This window comes from Beta vulgaris, chromosome 2 (genome assembly GCF_026745355.1).
Source record: "Beta vulgaris subsp. vulgaris cultivar EL10 chromosome 2, EL10.2, whole genome shotgun sequence".
NCBI lineage: Eukaryota > Viridiplantae > Streptophyta > Magnoliopsida > Caryophyllales > Amaranthaceae > Beta > Beta vulgaris.
In genome coordinates this window covers 52,387,399-52,407,644 of record NC_079203.1, presented here as the reverse complement: position 1 = coordinate 52,407,644, position 20,246 = coordinate 52,387,399, and the positions used below count along the sequence as shown (strand labels likewise).

Genomic DNA, 20,246 nt, shown 5'->3' with positions numbered 1-20,246 from the left:
TCTCTTTTTAATTTGTTATCATATTTAGTTGTAGAGGATTTCTCTAGTTTGTTATCTTCTCTTCCCTCTCAAATGACCAATTCGTTTCTTGGTGATAATAGTATTATTATTATCTTTTAATTACATATCTTGAATCATTTTCCTTCCTCTTTTTGAGTGCATTTCATGGCTTGAATTAGACAAACACTTAGGTTGTTTCAAATTTTCAGTTATCCGAGTAACTAAGAAGAACCAACCCAAATTTAATCGACATTAATCATTGTATAAATGGTACTATTTGTAAAAATAACTTTTCAAAATACCTCTATCTATTTTAGAAAATATCCAATACACCCAATAACTTTCCAAAAGTGCAACTATATACACTTTTAGCATATATTCGAGACTCAACTAGTGCCTTAAAAATTTAAAATTGATTATAAACTTAGAAAACAACTTTATGAAAGGAAAAAAAAAATGATTTAAACTAGTCAGGTTCGGATCCAAATGATTTCTTCATGATATGGCTTCAATTCGAAAATAAAGTAGAAGATTGGAGTTTACCGTCATCGAAAAGGATGATGAATATTCAAACTAACAAAAGAAAAATTTTGGTTTTTTTTTTTGGAGATATAGAAAAGACAAGGTCTTTTTTACTTAATTGACTTGACTTATAATGTTTAATAAATAGTTGATTAATGGATTTTGTGTGGTTTGACTTATTACTTAAATCAACAAATGGAAGATTTGGGAATTATCTTATTAATTTAATTTGGGTTGATATACATTCACATCAATTTCTATCAAAAGCTAAGATTTGCTAGAGTTTCTAGTTATCTAGTGCACCTATACATTTTCATCGATATTGTTTTTTTTTACCAAAAGACCAAGAGGTAACTATCGATATTTTGGATCATTCGGACACAAATTTCATGAAAATAGTTCACACATGTTTGTTGTCAAGGGCAACAAGATCCAGTCCATGATGCAGAAAAAAAAGGTTCAATCATAACTTATAAGTTACGTCCAATACAAGTCAGGTGTAGTTATTTTGGATGTGTTTCACTATGGTGATTGAATTCGTGTTATAGAACATCAAGATTAGTGTATGGTCAATACTCAATTCATGTCTTGTTGTTGAATGTGGTAATTTATTAGATAGTAGCTAAACAAATCTTTTAATTATTTTTTAACGTGGTAATTTATAATTTAATTTCAAAATTAATATGGATGGAAAAGTTAATAGAGTTTTAACTTCTATTTATTTTACTACTTAATATTAAAAATTAAAAGATAGGTCATTAACCTTATAATTTGTGAAAGTTTAGGTACTTAAAATATTCCTGTCTCGTCATTCAAGAGAAAGACACTTATAACCAAATATTTGTAATTTTAATAAGGGAATAATTTAAATTAACTCAAATTTCCAATTTTTTAAATAAGCGACTAATTTTAATAAGCTACATTCTTTGTCCCCCACTCTTAAGCTCTCACTCTTTCTTCCACTCTTCCACTCTTACTTGCTAGTTTTTGAGCGAGTGCCATTCATTTCAGAGATATACAAACGTTGTATATCAAGTGACATTTTCGTAAGAAAATGTTACTAAAATTCAGTCATATGATTTATATATCAAGTCACATTTTTTAAATATTAAAAAAATTACGAGTTAACATTTGACCTCTATGACTTAATATTAGCAACAACATCTTATAAAAAAAAATGCTACCTAAGGTACAAAATTCGTACATATAAATGGATTGACATATTCTCCTAGTTTTTTAAATTTTGCATTAAAAAATATTAACAATTAGCTACAAGGAATCAAACACGTGATCTTTGAAATAAAATGTGAGAGTTTAGCCATCAATCCACTACAATTTCGATGTTTAACGTTTCAAAGTAAAATATAATAAAGTCTTATAATTGTATGTAACTATTACTCCATTTCCATTGACATTGTTATTTTAATCTCCAAAATTCTTGGATTTTTTTTAAAATAATTTTTCATGACATAACATCTATTTTTCAATTTTGCACTTATAAGAAAATTGATAAAAATTCATAAAATCAATTATGAAACTTGAGTAATAATATATTTTGAAAATTATAACTACTCGAGGAATTACTTGTGATCTTTGAAATAAAATGTGAGTAGTTTGAGCTCGACTAGGTGTGTTTTAATTTCGAATAATTTGGCTATTGGGTTTTGCAATTTTGCATCAGACCATAACTCATATAGTAAGTAGCAAGAATAGTCCCTCCAATTAAGAATGTAAAAGTAAAACCTAGCCTCCCCTCTCCTTTTCTCTCTCTAAAACCCTAGCAAGAATAGTCTCTAAAACCCTAGTCCCTCCAATTTTATGTTTTTCAGAAATGACTTGTAAGTGCCGTTTGGCGAAATATTAATGAAATCCCTTTTCTTTAAAAAAAAAAAAAAAAAAATAGTCCCCTCCAAAAAAAAAAGAAAAGTAGCAAGAATAGAAGCACGCTGCACGCGTTACGGGCAAAGGCAGTGCAAAAGCACTGAAGCACGAACAAACTCTCTCTCTCCTCTAAACTGATACCACATACCAGAGAACGCCAGAACGGCCGACTAGGCGACTACCGACGACCGCAGTTCGCTGCGAGCCAGCGACGCTGCCAGCCGCGTTCACATTCTGCGGCTTCGCGACCAAATTCGCATTCTTCGGCTTACCAAATTCGATTTTTGTAAGTTGCTAAGTTTATATTTTTGTATTTTAATTACATATTTTCCAACTTTTCTAAGTTTATATATGTTAGATTTTGAAATTAGTTGAATATTTAGTCAATTTATATGTAAATTGTTGAATTTGGACATTGTTGATTAATTAGTTAGGGTTTGCATATTGAAATTCGAAATTGAAATTGACAATTAATTGATTAGGAAATGACAAATGATACACCCAAGTCAAGTAAATCCAAGGGAAAACAAGTTAAGCAACAATTTTTGGTTGTAAGACTTATGTATTGAACAATTTTTATGATTTTTTTTCTACTAATTGGTTGTATGACTATGGATATTTCGGTTGTAAGACTTATGTATTGAACAACTTTTATGAACTTTTTTCTACTATTTTTGTGTTTGTTGTACGTCTGTAACTCCGTATCCCCATATTCAAATTCCTGGGTCGGCCACTGACCGTACCTATGGCCACCGGTGTCAAACTATTTCAGTCGGCCACCGGCGTCAAACTCTTTCAGTCGGCCACCGCACCATCAAACTCTCTTCTGTCCAATGACGGAGGAGGCCGTAGCCCACCCCTCTCAACAGCCAACTCTGAAGTTAGGAAATCATATTTTAACCTAAATACCTAAATCCTAATGTTAATTTCTCGTTGCTGAGTTTTTATATGTGTTAATTGTTTGTTACTTTGTTATCCTTGTTCAATTTTATCAAATTCCAATTCTAATGATATAAGAATTGATTGAATCGTTTCACAAAATTTGGATTGTTAAATATAATTCACATTGCAACTTAGATTTTTGCGGAACAACACCAGTGGAAGATTAAATGTGTAATAGCATGAATGATATTATAAAACATGAAAACTAATCGATAACAAGTGTAATAATTTATCGGTATTATTTGGTTGTAATATGTTTTTTTTTTTTTTTTTTTGGAAAGGTTTTTTTGAAGCATATTTTGTTATATTCATGAATTGGTTACAAGTGGTCGGTAGTCGATAGTGATCCATCGTTCGTTAATTCATAGATCCGCCATTGGTTCATATAGTTACATATTCTTAGAAAGATATGTTGGAAGTATATTAGCCTCAATGCATTTGTAAATCATTTCGAAAAATATGAGAATTCAATGAGAACAATCATGAATTGTTGAAGTTATTTTAGGTTGTAATTCCAAAATTTGTGAAGTTTCAAAAGTAACAGTTTAAAAATAATTTCACCGTTTTTGTTTGAATACAATTGAAAAGTTGGTGCTACCAGGGCGTCAAAATCCTGGATTTGCCATTATTTACAGTCTGTCTTGGTGTTTAGGAGATCCAAAAAGCTTGGGAATTTTGATGAAGCATGAGCTTTTATTGAGCTTTGAACTGTTTTAACAGGTGATTTCTCTAAGCGTCGCAATAATATCCAGCTGCACTTGGTGGTTAAGAGCTCTGGTCTTGAGAATTGCAGTGAATCATGAGCAATTCTTTAAGCTTTGAACCTTTTAACAGGTTATTTTCCTAGCCTTCAGGAAAGTTGTTACTTTTTGTCTCATGGTAAAACTATTAAAAGAAACAGTTCAGATGACCGCGTATTTATTTTGAGCACTTTATCCTTGTACAGGTTGGTGAAATTTACAGCCCGAGCATTCTATGATGACATCTCAACAAAGGGTGATAATCAGCCCAAGACAAGTCGGAGTGACAATCGGGGGATGGCAGTGGTTATTCTTGATGCACTCACTAGGTAAGCCTTTTGGATTTCAACGTGGACTGACTGAGATATCTACTTCCGTCAAAATTTTGCAGCAAACTCGTATGTGCGTGCCTGTAAAGTTAAAGAGCTGCTTGTGTCAGTTTGTGTAAACAACTAAGTAATACTAGATAAAATGTCTCTATAATTGATATGTGATTAATTCTTTTGAATTTGTGGAAGCATTTACCGATCTTTGTCTGAGAAATGCGGTGAGTTAGAAAGTAGAATTAATTCTAAATACATGTTGGATGGAATGAGATTGATTTTTTTTTTAGTCATGCATCTCTCAACTGCCGTTCTCAATATATTTCTAATGGTTAATATTTGGTCTTATTGTACATCGTTTAATTCCAGACGTCAATGGGTGAGAGAGGAAGATTTGGCAAAGGATTTAAAAATTCATTTGAAGCAATTACGTCGGACATTGCGGTTCTTTGAGGAAGAGAAGCTGGTAATGCGTGATCATAGAAAAGAGGTTTGTTTTGCTTCTACTTAGAATACATTAATTTGATATTGGCCACTGCTTTGGAACTTGGACCATCAATTTGTGACCTTGTGCAAGTTCATGTAAATTGTTTGCCTTGGTGTCCCTGACGCATCAGGAATTTAGGAGTGCCAGATTGTATATTGTATCTTTTGAGGTGGTATTTGGCTATAGCTTATTGATGGTTGCAGTTGACATGTGTGACTCATTGTTTTCGTATGGAACTTTTTGACGATTCTTTATATAGTTATTCAGATTCTCCTCACTCTGCCTTTCTCTCCTTATCCTTAATCTCTCTCTTTATCTATCGAGTGAGCACATGACCTTGCTTGCTTTGCCACCTCCATTCGCAGTAGGTCCTCTATTTGACTAATAACCTCAGAAATCAGAATTACATTGTGCTTATTTTGCTTGGAGGCGATTATCGGTTCAAATATGTTTGCTTTTCTCCATATTCTGAATCAGGTAGAATAGATTCAGAGTGCAATCTCATGATGTTTTCACGTACATCATACTTATATTCATATAAATGGTTGTTTAAAGTAAGGTTCATGTTATGCGTGGATTGTTTTGGAGGGGGGGGGGGAAGGGGATAATGTGCTGAGCCTATGTGTTGGGATCCCAAGGAATGTCGTCCTTCGTACGGGTAGAGGAATACATAGAGTTGAACTTAGTAAAATAAGAAATTGAAAGATTTCGTTGAAATTGTTCAATCAAAAAACCTTCTACTCTCCATTTGTAGAAAGTATAATTGGTTTACAGGATGAACAATCTGAAATATATATGTGAAGAAAATGGGCTCAGAAGATAACATATTAAAATGAATATGTGAAGAAATGGGAATAGATACAGTAAAATAGGGACAAAATGGGAATATATACAGTAACATTTTCCTCCCTATATGTGAAGAAAATGGAGGAAAATGGGCTAGATACAGTAAAAATTTCTTTCATATAGGAAGTTTCATCTGTCTGAAAAATCATGTATGTGCTTTTCACATAGTCTAATATGTACTTTAATTTTCTGCAGACAGCAAAAGGGGTAAAACTGCATAATGCAGCAGTTTCAGCCACAGCTAATAGTCATCATCATGGAAGAGAGGGAGAAGACAAGATTAAGCTGCACACTCACTCATACTGTTGTTTAGATTATGCTCAGGTTGCTTATCATTGATGATCATAATTCGTCCGTTACGTATCTTGATGGATGAGTTTTCTTTTTGTTCTTCTTTTGTTAGCACTGAAATTGAGTTGCTCTCATAGTAAGCTTCATTTTGTGAGTTGGTATTATTTTCGGCCTTGAATTATATCATTGCTACTTTTTCAATCATCGTCCTATGTTTCATGGTGAACGTCAGGTTTTCTATCCTGACGGGTATATTTTTGACTTATTACTATAAGTAAACTAGTTTTTTGGGTGACATGCAGCTGATGTATTTGTAAAGATTAAAGGAGTTTTTCATAGGGTCTAAATGTAAATTTCTTGCAGATTTATGATGTTGTGAGGTACAGAATGCATCGTATGAAGAAAAAATTGAAGGACGAATTGGATAGCAAAAACACAATCCAGGAATATATATGCCCCAGCTGTAACAAAAGGTTGTGGTCACTGCTTTCTCTAGCTTAAGAGCTTTAATGTATTTCAACATTCACGGAAACTAGAGATTCCTGGTGTTCTATGCCCAGATATACTGCGCTGGATGCAGCAAGGCTTATTTCCGACGATGGTGAAAATTTTCTTTGTGAAAATTGTCAAGGGGAACTTGTGGCAGAAAGTGACAAGTTAGCTGCTCAAGAAGTAGGAGATGCTGATGATAATGTGAGGAGGCGCCGCCGTGAAAAGCTAAAGGAGATGCTTCAGAAATTGGAGGTTTGTGAGTTTGTTATGCAGCTCTTAAGGTGTTACAGTAGCTTTCATTGCCATGCTATACCTTGTTCGTACATTATTGTTTTCTTGTCTGATTTATTCGAATATAGTTTTAGACAATTACCTAGAAACAATTAATTCTCTGCTGGTGAACAAACGTTTCATATACTCCAAAAGTAAATGTCTTATTACCTTAAATGGAGAATTTACCCTACTCGGTCCTTGTGAATCTCTTTCTCCCTCTCTCTTCATATCTCATGTAATGTGGGTTTCCTCACTCTATCTCTATCTCGCAACCAGTTTATGTCTCGGCCCTTGTGAATCTCTTTTCACTCCCTCTTCATATCTCATGTAATGTGGGCCTCTCACTCTATCTCTATCTCTCAACCAATTTATTTATTTATTAATAATTTTTTCTTACTTTCACGCTCTCTCTTAAAACAGCCTTTCCCCCTTACTATTTACCTTATAATATGTGTACCCAAGCCTTGTATGATACTCCTGCCTCCATTTGTCTGCCCCATTGTAGCTTTGTTATTTTTCTGATTTTTTTGTTGGGTGGAGGGGATAAAAGACAAAAATTGCAGGACCAAACATATTGATTTCAGAGTAAAGTGGTGGCCCAAACTTCACATGATCATTTTTATTATGGGGCAATCTTTTGGGGACACCCCAAAAAGGAAAATGGAGCACAAAGCAAAGGTCACGAAGGGAATATCAATTTGCAATATGAAACTTGTCCCTCCTCTTTCTATCTCTTGGAGAGCTTTATCCATTTATTTTTTTTGTAAACTCCGAACTTCAAGAGATACATTAGTTTCTAATACTGTGTGTTACCAGAGGTCAATTTTTGCACGTTCGTGTTTCTCCATCTATGGCCTAACTTTATACTCCATATTTTTGAAGGAGATAAAATGTGGTTCTTTCTCCCGGGTACAGTAAAACCACTAGTTTGAACCTTCTTCGGTTCTTCCTCTGTATGTGTGAGTGAGTGAGGTGGTTGTGAGATTCTACGGAAGTGACTTAAAAGAAAATTTGACACTTAGCAATACTTAGTTCCTGTGGTGGTGAGTCTATCCTAAACTAATAAACTGTAAGTCTCTTATGCCCTCTTGAGACTCAAATTTCTTTATCTTTTCTTTCCGGCCTTGCCAAATGAGACCATTCAATTTTAGACAGTAGACATTGCTGTATATAGACTGTCAATTTAGTATAAATTGCTCTGATTTCCTACTTGGTGACAAGTGAAGTGCCAACGCTTGCAGCTCTTCTCTGTACTGAAACACTACTCTGGTCTATATTTTCTGCTTCAATGAACATCAAATGAATGAAAATAAAGAATCAAGAACTAATATATGAAAGAATTGGAAAGTTGAAAGCAATACATAGCTTGCTTGCTTGAAAAGCAGCTCCAGGGTTTTGATCGTAGGAATATTAGACTTGTATACTGGGGTTAAGTGAAAATGACCAAGAAACAAGAGCAAATTCACATGGTTGTCATTTTTTCTTTTTCCTTTTCCTTTTCAAGCTGGTTTAGCACTCTATAGATGCCAAGTTGAGCTAATCTAAGAGATTCTTAGTATGTCAGTATATCTAAAAAACAATTTAGGAGCAGTATCCTCTCTTTGCAAAAAAATTAGTTGTGCAAGTATTATTTACCTTTTTTTCAAGTTGAATGTGCTATTTTGGGCTTTAATCTCACTGCACAACTTTAGATATGTTGGGTTTCATTGTTTGCCATGATTGGTGATATTTAAAAATAATAGGTGTGTCTAGCTATGTAATTGGGCCACTATTGCATTTGAAAAACTTCGTTTGCCTTAAATTAGTTCCAATACAAAGGCCGTTTGGCATATATTACTCTTATTCTCTTTGCCTTCCGTCATTGCCTTGTTGGGTACTTTTCTTGCTTCTGTTGACTTGCTTGTCGGCAGCTGGCTGTGGTGGTCAGAATCAGTGACTGAGAATTTTGTGATGCTGTTTTCTGTTTGTTGCATTTGTATTATCAGAATGAACTGCAATTTCAGGATTGATTGTTTTGGTCAAAGTGTGATTTAGAACTGTAAGCATGATTAATTGTAACAAAGGTCTTTCTAATTCATTATGGGGACGTTTGGAATAATTTAATTTGCTATAAGTTGTTTTCTGTACTAAGTACTAACTACTAAGGCTTCTAGGTAAACATTGGCTTAGTTCTATGCCTCTATGGGCTTTCACCATTGGATATCTTGTCTTGCACAAGCAGTGGTTTCATTGGATTGAGTTTCTCTTAATATGATCATGGTACTATTATTTTTCTCATCAGGATGAACATGAGAGAGAGCATAAGCTTTGAGTGATTTTCTTAGACTTGCATCTTTTACTAGTCTTGACTATTTGTATATTCTCAGAATTTGCCTTGGCGTAAGGCTGCCTTGTTTTGTACACTTCCTTTGTTCTATATTGTTTGCTGAACTTTCCTTTTCAGGAAGTTTCAGATTAGTTGCATCATTACCTATTTACCTTATATGATAATGAGTTCTCTTCTATCAATTTCCTCATCACTTGGTCCCTCTTGCAGCTTTTAGAACTTGTGCCCCCCATGTTGCAACTTCATTTCTCATGTATACCTATATGGCTACATACATATATACTTACATATACATATTGTATATGAGTTCATATGAGAATGCATACTTACATGAGAAATGAGAATGAATTTTACGCGCTATAACTCTAATGAAGAAGTGATGTAACTCTAATGAAAAAGTGATGTAACTCCAAAAAAAATATTAGATTTTTTTATTTTGAAAAAAATAATTTTTTTTTGTGCTCGTAGTTTTTTCGGGGGGTATAATTCTAATGAACAAGTGTTGTAACTCTAATCCGATCGTGTGGTTGAGATTCATTCTCATTTCTCATGTAAGGAGACATTCTCATGTGTGTGTGTGTGTGTGTGTGTGTGTGTGTGTGTGTATATATATATATATTTTTTCTTTTTGCACTGAGTTTAGAGTGTGACAAGTTGTGAACATTTTGGCTTTATATTAGCAGTTCTGCAGTTATATTGTCTCTTATGTTTTCTTGGGGATAACACAAGGTAATAAATTACAGGAGCAGCTCAAGCCTTTAGTGGAGCAACTTAATAGAGTTAAAGATTTGGCAGTTCCTGATTTTGGAACTCTGCAGGCTTGGGAAGTGAGAGCTAGTGCTGCTGCGCGTGCAGCGGCTGAGGACAATCCCAATGATCCCTCCAGGTCATATCAAGGTGGAACGCCAATGCCTTTTCTTGGTGATCCTAAGGTGAGTAATGTCTTTGTTAAAGCAGCATTTCAGCATCCATGTCGATCTGTGCTTGGGTGCTTGTACTGTTGCACCCCTGTTTTATTTTGCTGGTGGTACTTGTTTCATGGCTTATTACTGAGTGTTTGTGTGTGTCAGATTCACGTGGCAATTAGCGGTGTGGAAGATAAAGAAGACTCTAAATCTGGTACTGGAAATGCACCCATGAAAGTTTTGCCTCCTTGGATGATCAGACAAGGCATGAACTTAACGAAGGAGCAACGTGGTGAGGGGGAACAGGAAACTAAGCAGGATGTCACTTTGGAGCCCTCTGGTCTATCAGACGATAAGAAGTCAACTGTTGTAAAGGACGAAAAAAGCCTACAGGTTTGTTAGAGTTTAATTATCCCATAAAGAGTGGTAAGAGTTTAAGGAGCTGCTATTTACATTTTGGCATGGTGGAATAATTTTGTAGGATGAGTATGTTAAAGCTTATTATGCTGCTATCCTGGAACGACAACGTGAAGAAGATACCAAGGGGCAGCAGGATATATCTAGTGGAGAGGTCTCGGGTCAACCCATACCGTCAGATCGTCAAGTTGGCGTAAAATCAAAACGTGAGGATGAGACCGAGGACGAGGATATATGGGAAGAGGCTATGCCTTCAGGTGGGAATTGGATGCCTGTGTTTATATTTACATGGGCTAGTCTTCTAGATATTCTAGTTTTGCATTTGTGAAGGTTGACTAATGTTATTTGATTAGCAGGGAACTCTGGCAAAAGCTACAAGGTCGACTTGAATGTTCAAGCTGATCCTCTAGTTGAGGAGGACAACGATGATGACGACGATGTGGAGTGGGAAGATGGTTGATTTTCGAATTTGTCGAACTCACCTTGACACTGTAGTTTTATCAGACATTGTAATAGTAGTGAAGCCTGACTGCGAAATAGCCTTTTGATATAAATCCTGAGTTTTAAGTGGTTTTCTAAGTTGTGGGAATGGTGAAATATTGGGAGGCTGATTACTACTAATATGATGGAACACGTTCCTTTGTGTTATAACAAATTCTTGTATTTTCTTGATGTATATACATATAAGTAATACTCGGACTTTCAACCAGTCTAGATTCTAGCATAGTTGGTAGTTCCATTTGGGCGTTTGACTTCATTAGTTTCTATCAGTTGCAAGACCAGCCACGTCTCGTATGGTTTTAACCTCCTAGCTACTTGACATTCTATGGTTGTCGTTTTGCGTCCATGGTAAGCTTTGGCTTTCCAGGACACACTGTTTGCAGCACAAAAGTTAACGTGTTCGCGAAACCAGGATGTTTGCTCCTGTTGTAGGATGTACCAGAATGGTGGTTGTACCGATTTGGAAAAGTCTAGCTTCAGATCAATGGGTTAACTTGTTTATTTTCTGTGCATGAGGGTTTGCATGAGGGTTTTGACTTGCAGTGGAAAGCAGTTGGTGAAAAATGTGAGAAATGTGGTAGATCAGGTAGTCAGTGTGGGGATGATACCCGAGAAAATTAATTCAGTTGTTAACTTGTTAAGTTGTTATTGTCCTGACCAAAATTATGCCCAATCAAGCTAGGTATATTGTGAGATATCAAAGTTTGCAGTCAATATATGCTGTATAGCTCCAAGTTTGGTTGATATGTATCACAACGAGTGTGAATCATATCAACAATATATATTACTTGGAACTCCTAATTCTTCTACGTACTTTTACTCATGTTGAATTCTCAAATTCTCTGAATGCTTATAAAAAACACTTCGACGCTTCATCAGTATCAAAGCTAAGAAGATAAAATAACTAAGTCAGACATTTGAACAAATACTTATGTCTGACATGAGTATGCGAATTCGAAAAACGTTGCCACTTGACAGCAATAAAACAACCATTTGAAGGCGAAGTAAGTATGACTATTTTGCAATAGAGTTGATACTAGAATACTAATATAAAGGAATTGTATCAAGTTTTAATTTAATTATTTTAATTTAGTCCGGTCGTCTAGAGAGGTAGAAGAAAATTTAGTGGCCAATACATCAAGTAGATAATGGAGTAAGAATTCAACTTTCATTTGGTCTTCATGACAACTCTTTCTTGAGAGAAACAAGAGTTACTTCATGAAATAACAAAATTTTAGACGGCTAATTAACCAAATTGGTAAAAAAAAAGACGTTGATGACAATTTGATAAATTAAAAAACTCCGACCACAAATTGGTGAATTAAATTAGATTTGGCGACCATTGAACTATGAATTGGGCCTTAAATTGTAAAAACAAGTGTGTGTAATTTATATTTTCTGTTTTCTCATTTAATGACAGGTTAAATGACACAACTTTTTATTTCCCCCTTGTTTTCCTTCCATTATACAACTTTCATCCCAAAAAAAAACCCACAGAGATTAAAACTAAAGGGCAAGGGTGTTGGCCCAAATTGAAGTGAGAGAACAAGAATATTTGGTGCTATTAGAAGTTTAGAACTTGGCATAACTTAAAGAAGTGGAAAATGGAAACTTTTTTGTATTTACTATTGTAAAGGTGGATAGTTATTTACGTTGGTGGAAGGAACAAACTTTGTTGAGGTAAATTACACAATTTCCTTCCTCTTTGTATTTACTAATTGTAATATTAAATAGTTAATTTTGATTTCTTATGATTAAGAGTTATAAAATAATTAAGGTTTAGTTACAACTAGTACGTATCTAAAGTGTAAGGAAGAATTTCAAATAACCTAGCCTCCCCTCTCCTTTTCTCTCTCTAAAATCCTAGCCTCCCTTACCCCTTCTTCATCAATTAGGGGGCTGCCATGGATGTTTTCATCCATGGTAAGCCCATTTTTCCCTTTTATTTTCAGTTTTTAGTTCATTTTCTGTTTTGTTCAATAAATTAGTATCTCTTTATGAGATTTTCTCAAACCCTTTTATGGGGTTTTTAGTTTCTGTTTTGGAAATCTCCTTCTCCCCTATGGGAGTTGTGAGTATGATTCTTTTGTTTTTAGGTATGAGAAATTATTCTCATGGGTTGAAGTTCGAGACTCAACATGAAGAATTAGGGTTTCACAACTTCTGTAAAATTATGGAAGACTATTGGAGTACGTACATCCCAAAATTTCCGCATCTGCAGATCGTATGCCGAACCAGAGCGAACTCACAGATTGCATTGCTTCAGATGAAATTTTTTATTAAGGCAAAATTAAGTCAAATCTGCGATGTTTACATTTCTAGGGTGATATGTATTTCTATTAGAATTTTATGTTTTTCAGAAATGACTTGTAAGTGCCGTTTGGCGAAATATTAATGAAATCTCTTTTCTTTCAAAAAATAATAATTAAGGTTTAGTTAATTAGTTGCTTTAGATAAACATCTAAATCTTTTTTTTTTGCTGGGAGATGAGAATTGTTCTTGGACTCAACTTAAGAAGTATTATTGATTGGTTATTCAAAATATCTTGATTAGATTATTGTAGTATAATCCGTTGGCCCATGTTTTGTGTTACTACTATTTTACAGATGGAAAGAAGTAATGAATTTATGGTTAAAGGCGAAAGTGGAACAAGTGAAATACATGTGTGTGTTTTTTCCAACCTGACTCCTAATTCATGGTCCAATTATCCCCAGATTCAATTTAATTTACCAATTTATCGTCGGAATTTTTAAATTTACCAAGTTGTCGTCAACGTCCATTTGTGCTCACTATCAAAATGATGATTATTACTAATAATAAATAAAATAATTGTTAAGACCAGTCTAGGATACCTCATAAAAAATTATTCTTGATATGATTTTATTATGGAATGAGTATACTTTAAATCTAAAATTGTAAAACCAGCAAAAATGAAAATCTCTAGTTTTTGAACTCGTTTGATAGAAAGCTTCCTGTTCTTCACAAAATGAAATTAATGTTTTAGTATCTTTGAGTCACTAAGATAAGGGGGTGTTTGGTTCACTAGTTTTAGATATGAGGTATGGGTTTGGAATGAACAAAACCCATACCTAGTGTTTGTTTAACTTATTTCTAAATTTTAAACCATACCTCAAACCCATAAGGTATGGGGTTTAGAAACCCATGGGGGAGGTGGGTATGGCTCATACCTTACCTCTAGGTATCAAATAAAAGAAGATTTTTCATTCCTAAATGAAACCAGACACAAGGTATTAAGTATCAAGTTCCAAACTCATACCACCTTGATTTCATACCTGATTCCAAACCCATACCATTATATGAACCAAACACCCCCTAAGATAGTTCTCGGGAAATTGAAGTAACTAACAATATTTCTAAACAAGACCCCAGTGAAGAAGTCAGACTTGAAAAAAGGTTGGAATCTTTGTTTACATCAGCTAATAGCCTAATTGATAGATGGTTGAGGCCCCAAGAATAGATCTATACTATATCACTAATAGCATCAGTAGCATCCAAATAAGCAACAACGGCTGAACTATCAGATTCTAAAGCTCTTTATAATCGCCAATAGATCAAGAGCTGATCATGGGCGGTGTCACAATTACAAGTGAAAAAGAATCTGTCCAAAATTGGTATAAAAGGCCGGATTAGATTGAGCCGAAGGCAAAAATTAGATAACCACTAATAGTTAGAGTTGCTACTGAGTGAAGTCGCTTTTTGGGCTAAGAAAAATCCGCCCACATCTAGTAAATAGACCGGATAATCCCCAAAGACAAAAATAATCTATATAGACCCATGCCCCCTAGTCATGAGTCATGACTCATGAATGTGGTTATTTTTTGGGCTAAAACTCCACCCGAGCCGTAGAATACAGGTCAGGTTGGATTGAGCCGAAGACAAAGATAGTCCAAAGAAAATGTACAAGCTGGAATTTTGTTGTGCTGTGCGAACACATCAGGCCGGCTCAAGCGACTCAGGCTTACTTGATCATTGTATGCATATCACTCCATTTAACAAGGCAAAGAAAAATGGAAAGCGCATAGACTATGGAGTCCAAAATTTTTGAAGTTTGCATATTGACAAGTCTAAGTCCAGGTCAACTACAATAATGTTGTTCCAATGTAGGTTATACTACATTGAATGGCTGAGATCGTTCAAACTCTACGCTGTAGACTTGTTTTGCAATACTACTGGATCAGAGTTATTCAACAACTATAATTTTGATATATCTAGAATTCTTAGCATTCCATTACATCCTCAAACTTCAAGGACAATTAAAACCTTTGTTACAAACTTCTGACTTCATTTGAGAAAATGCTTCATGGTTACTTGGTAATTTCATTTATTAGTCTCAAGGGTCATCTTTGAAAATTATAACTCTCCTTGAATAAGCTCAAAGAAGACTAAAAAAAAGAACCAAACTTTGTAACCTTCTTTAAAACTCTGAAATGAAGATGAAGCTCTCTGTTCAATCTTCTTTCTTGATCATCTTCCTTTTGATTCAACTCCTTAGATTCATCAAGGCTGATGATGAATACGAAGATTGCTCAGGGCAGTTTCTGTGTGGAAATATAAGCATAAGCTACCCTTTCTATGACGTCGTAAACCGCCCAGAACACTGTGGCTATCCTGGCTTTAGAGTCAATTGCAGCGGTGAATATGGCTATCCAGAGATATCATCAGTTTCAACATCGTCACGGAGATACCTTCTTCTGCAGATGGATGCAAATCTAAATAATATCTCTGTTTTTCAAGAAAATTTATGGGACGGTCCCTGTTCTAAGATCTTGTATAATACCACCTTAAACACAACCCTTTTTAACTTCGTACATACAGTTGAGAACATTACTCTATACTACGAATGTTCTGCACCTTCTGCTCCTATAGGCAGCCTAACTGCGTTTACTTGTTCCAATAGTAATCCTAGAAATTACTTTCTAACTCCTTCAGAGGCCCACTATCGAAATAGCCTACTGGGTATATGCAACAATAATACATATGTTCCACTTAGCCAATCTTCCATTGCCAATATAAGAGATCCACTGACCTTACAGAGTGCTTTGCGCAATGGTTTCGAGTTAAACTGGACTGCAAACTATAGTTTATGTGTTGAATGCCGTGCATCAGGTGGCCAGTGTGGGTATAATACTACTACGGATAGTTTTACTTGCTATTGTTCTGATAGAGTTCATGGTTCCACATGCAATGTTAATGGTGAGTCTCTTTAACCTTCTTTTGCTGATCCTTATATGCAGGTTTCTGATTAACCCAGGAAATTTCGTAATTCATATACAAACTATTGATCTGCTTGATAATTTTTATTATTTGGATCCCACAAGACATTCAATCGAAATGTTTTACTATTTCTTGGTTGTTGCCTTATCCAATGGATATATATATGCCTTAGTCCTGTTATCTCTCAATGTATCCAACTTGAAATACTATTTCTGTCTTTGCCTTATCCAATAAAAATTTGCATGTTTATTTCTCTGATACAGTTCAGAATTCCAGTTTCCGAGTTAGCGGTTATGTCTTTTAAATACAGTGTTCAATGTGTTTGTGAGTCCATAACACAGGGCTCTCTGAGAAGTGGATGGCCCCTCACCCTATTCTTTCACTTCCGCTTAAGTTCTCCTGTTTGGTTTTTCCGCTTCAGATGCTCTGCCGATTGGCTATCCTGCGCTTGCGTTAGAGTACCATGTACCTAGAGTGAGTTACTTACCAGGCAAATTTTTTCCATAGGTGTGTCAATACACTGAGCCAACTGATTACAGCACGCATATGATGGTTCGACTCAGTTAATTAATACTAGGATCACCAACATTTTATTCTGCAACAACTTTCAATTTCCAATATATCATTATAACTTTGCAAGTCTAGTAACTAGTAAGTCTATGTTGCTTTTTAGTCCTGACTACTAGAAGATCTACTCGGCTTGTGTTCAATTTAAAAAACCAAGTATTCTTTATGTGGATAATGGATATGAACTAGTTAGGCCCTCCATCACGCAGGACATCATCCTTATGCTTTTAAAAGCCATGGTGTGACAACTATATTTTCTATTGCTGATTCTGTAACTACAACTACAGGTAGTTTTACTACTAGTTTGCCTGGTGAGTCCATACAAATATACAATTTCAATGTCCTGAAATCCTGAGATTGATTACCTTCTGTTGTTGATCCTTATAATGCAGTCTTTTGACTATTTCTGAACAACTTCTAAATACTTGACATGAGCTAATAATAAGGTTATGTCTAATTTATCTTCAATTTACTTATGTGATATAATCTTATCCGATATGATTTAATCTGGTCTGATCTGATATGATCTGTAAGAAGCAAAAATAAGGTGAACTGAAAAGGTAAATTGATGTCTGTCGCACTATCGGCTTACAAGTCTTACACTAATCATTTCTCTCTCAAAGGGGATCAGGCTCATCCGGCTAAAATAAATGCATAACTATCATTTCTCGCTCTAATAAAATCTTTGTTGCATATTGCAGGACGAGTCACTCTAAAAAGGTCCACGATTGTGATACTAGGTATGCGAATTGTATTCACTATTTTATATCTATATCCGATCATCCCTCACACATCCATATAATTATATGAATTGAACATCTGAGGCATAGGTGAGACAATGACTCATTTCCTAGGTAGTATTAAATAATGTTAATGGTAATGTAATTTTAAGTAATTCGCAAGAAACGTCTCCTACTCATTGCCATATGGAAATGAAATCCCATTCACCAACATGAATTCTCATTACAAATATTCATTCTTATTCAATACCACCTCCGAAGCAGTCGTATTCGTTAAAGGAATTTTATAAAAAAATCACAAGTTTTTTTTTTCTTTTTTTTTGGGGGGTAGAGATGGACATAACTTTTTCGTACTACTGTCTCTTCGGATGCCATGACTTTTTCTGCTAGGTAGGGCGCAAGCTAAGGTTTGCACTTTGCAGTTTGCTATATAATTCAATGATGTTGTGCAACAATGCTAAAATATGACAACGTTTTCTATCTTATCACAAAGTAACAATTTTGTGGCACTCACCAACTTTTTACCTTAATGATATAAAATTATGATAAACCTTCTCAATGTTTGTTTCTCCGTGATTGCAGCTTCTATATCAGGAACAGGCATATGCCTGCTAATTGTTCTAATTTTCTATTTCAAAAGAAAACACCCACTTGAGAAAAGGCAAGATGTTGAGGCTTTCCTGAAAAGTTATGGATCCCCTGGTCCAAAGAGGTACACCTACACAAATTTGAAGAGGATCACAAATTCCTTCAAGGACAAGCTAGGTGAAGGCGGCTATGGTGTTGTGTACAAAGGAATACTACATAATGACCATTTGGTGGCAGTGAAAATTTTAAAGAAATCACAAGGAGATATGAAGGAATTCATCAACGAAGTTGCAAGTATAGGAAAAACCAACCATGTAAACATTGTCAAACTCCTAGGTTTCTGTTATAAGGGTCAGAAACGCGCTCTTGTATATGATTACATGCCTAATGGATCTCTTGAGAAGTTCACATATGGGGGGCAAAAAAACCATGAACCACTCTCATGGGAAAAATTATTCGACATTGCAGTTGGGATCGCGAGAGGTCTGGAATACTTGCACCAAGGATGCAACACGAGGATTTTGCACTTCGACATTAAGCCCCAAAATATACTATTAGATGAAAACTTTTGCCCAAAGATATCTGATTTTGGTCTTGCTAAGTCTTGCACAAAGAAAGACAGTATTATATCAATGTCCGAAGCTAGAGGAACTATTGGGTACATTGCTCCAGAGGTATTTCTCAAGAATTTTGGTGGGGTCTCCCATAAATCCGATGTTTATAGCTACGGAATGTTGGTTCTAGAAATGGTTGGCTGCAGATACAATGCTGATGCTAAAGTGGAATGTAGTACTGACCAGTATTTTCCTGATTGGATATACAAGCAACTTGAACAAGTAGAGGAGCTTGACCATCAAGGGATCACAAATAGTGAGGAAGGATCACTTAGGAGGAAGATGGTTTTAGTGAGCTTATGGTGCATACAAACCAGCCCATCAAGCCGACCAGCTATGACGCGGGTGGTGGAAATGCTTGAAGGAACGTTCGAAACACTACAAATTCCACCTATGCCCTCTCTTGCTTCTCCTTTGAGATCACAGCAAAATACTTCAACTATGCCCACAATTTCAATAGATAATCTTTAGAGCAATAATACATTTAAGAATGTTCCTATTACATGCTTTTGTTTTATTTTTTTGGTGCAATGCTCCTGTACATTTTTTTTGGGGTGCGATGTTACCACACATATAAAAAAATGTTCCCATACATGTTCAGATGTTCTTAATGTAATAATGTATATTCAGCTTTTCTGCTAAGTGCAGAAGATAGCCAGCAGATAACATCTTTATGTATCAAGTTCTAGATTCCAGAAAGTTCTGCATGGAGCATCCAAACAATAGTACCCTTTATTTATTTATCCTTCTGCCAAAAGCCAAGCACTAGAAAATATAAGCACATACAGACCAGCAGTTACTGTCATTGTGGCCAAAGCCACGAGTTTAATTCAAGGCTTCAAATCATGTTCGAACTTTCAAGTCGGGTCAATTTTTGCCAACTCTAACATCTTTGAATTACAGGATTAAAACTAATAATCAGTGGAGTATTCCAGGTTGCGCTATTACAACGAAGCAACAAATTCTAAAGAGCAAGAGTTTCGAAACATTTTTAATGAACCAAAAGAATGTACGTTCAAGTCGCTTCTTTTTTCGTGTATGCATAGTCCATAGACACTCTAGTTTTACAGATGCATATGCTTAATGATGACTATTCTGTGTGATTTAAGTTCTGCAATAACAATCTATAAGCTAGTAAGCTACCACATGTTCATCTTATCAACGTGAATTCCATGCCTAACCAGATGAAGGTACTCTAGTTTCTAGATTAACGTGAACGAAGGTTTTAGACTGAGTCAACCAAAACATAGATCACCGACATTTTATACACCAAGATTAACAAGAACATCACTGAGTTAATACTAAAAAGACAGGTCAATGGTGTATTATAATGTGAATGAACATGATCTGAGGAGGAATGAGTACTAACCAGAAATAAGTATGATACTTGCAAAATAGACAACGAAAGCTCTACATACCTTGATTTTGAAATCTAATGTAGTACTATTCCCCAAGGCCCAAAATGAAATATCAACCACAAGACTTAGTGGCGGATCTAGAAATTCAGAAATGGGGGTACGAAACAATGAGCAATTAGATTCATAAAATAAATCATT

At 35.1% G+C, this 20,246-nt stretch overlaps 2 protein-coding genes across 3 annotated transcripts; both read left to right on the top strand.

The window, feature by feature from the left end:
- The first annotated feature begins 2,464 nt into the window (after positions 1–2,464).
- LOC104906360 (transcription initiation factor IIE subunit alpha) lies at positions 2,465–11,154 on the top strand. Of its 2 annotated transcripts, none has more exons than XM_019252159.2 (11): positions 2,465–2,689; positions 4,066–4,179; positions 4,292–4,414; positions 4,778–4,898; positions 5,937–6,065; positions 6,396–6,505; positions 6,593–6,776; positions 9,867–10,055; positions 10,194–10,421; positions 10,510–10,702; positions 10,799–11,154. In XM_019252159.2, exons 2-11 carry the CDS (start codon positions 4,145–4,147, stop codon positions 10,903–10,905), a joined length of 1,419 nt encoding a protein of 472 aa, XP_019107704.1. In that variant the 5' UTR covers positions 2,465–2,689; positions 4,066–4,144; the 3' UTR covers positions 10,906–11,154. The 2 variants fall into 2 exon arrangements, with proteins under 2 accessions (XP_019107704.1, XP_010693406.1); XM_010695104.4 differs by having other exon boundaries at positions 2,467–2,689; positions 10,802–11,154.
- Positions 11,155–15,200: 4,046 nt separating this feature from the next.
- Positions 15,201–19,404, top strand: LOC104906369 (LEAF RUST 10 DISEASE-RESISTANCE LOCUS RECEPTOR-LIKE PROTEIN KINASE-like 2.1). Its single transcript, XM_048639470.2, has 3 exons — positions 15,201–16,160; positions 17,450–17,488; positions 18,071–19,404. The coding sequence occupies exons 1-3, from the start codon at positions 15,395–15,397 to the stop codon at positions 19,159–19,161; spliced, it is 1,896 nt and encodes a 631-aa protein (XP_048495427.1). The 5' UTR covers positions 15,201–15,394; the 3' UTR covers positions 19,162–19,404.
- Positions 19,405–20,246: the final 842 nt, after the last annotated feature.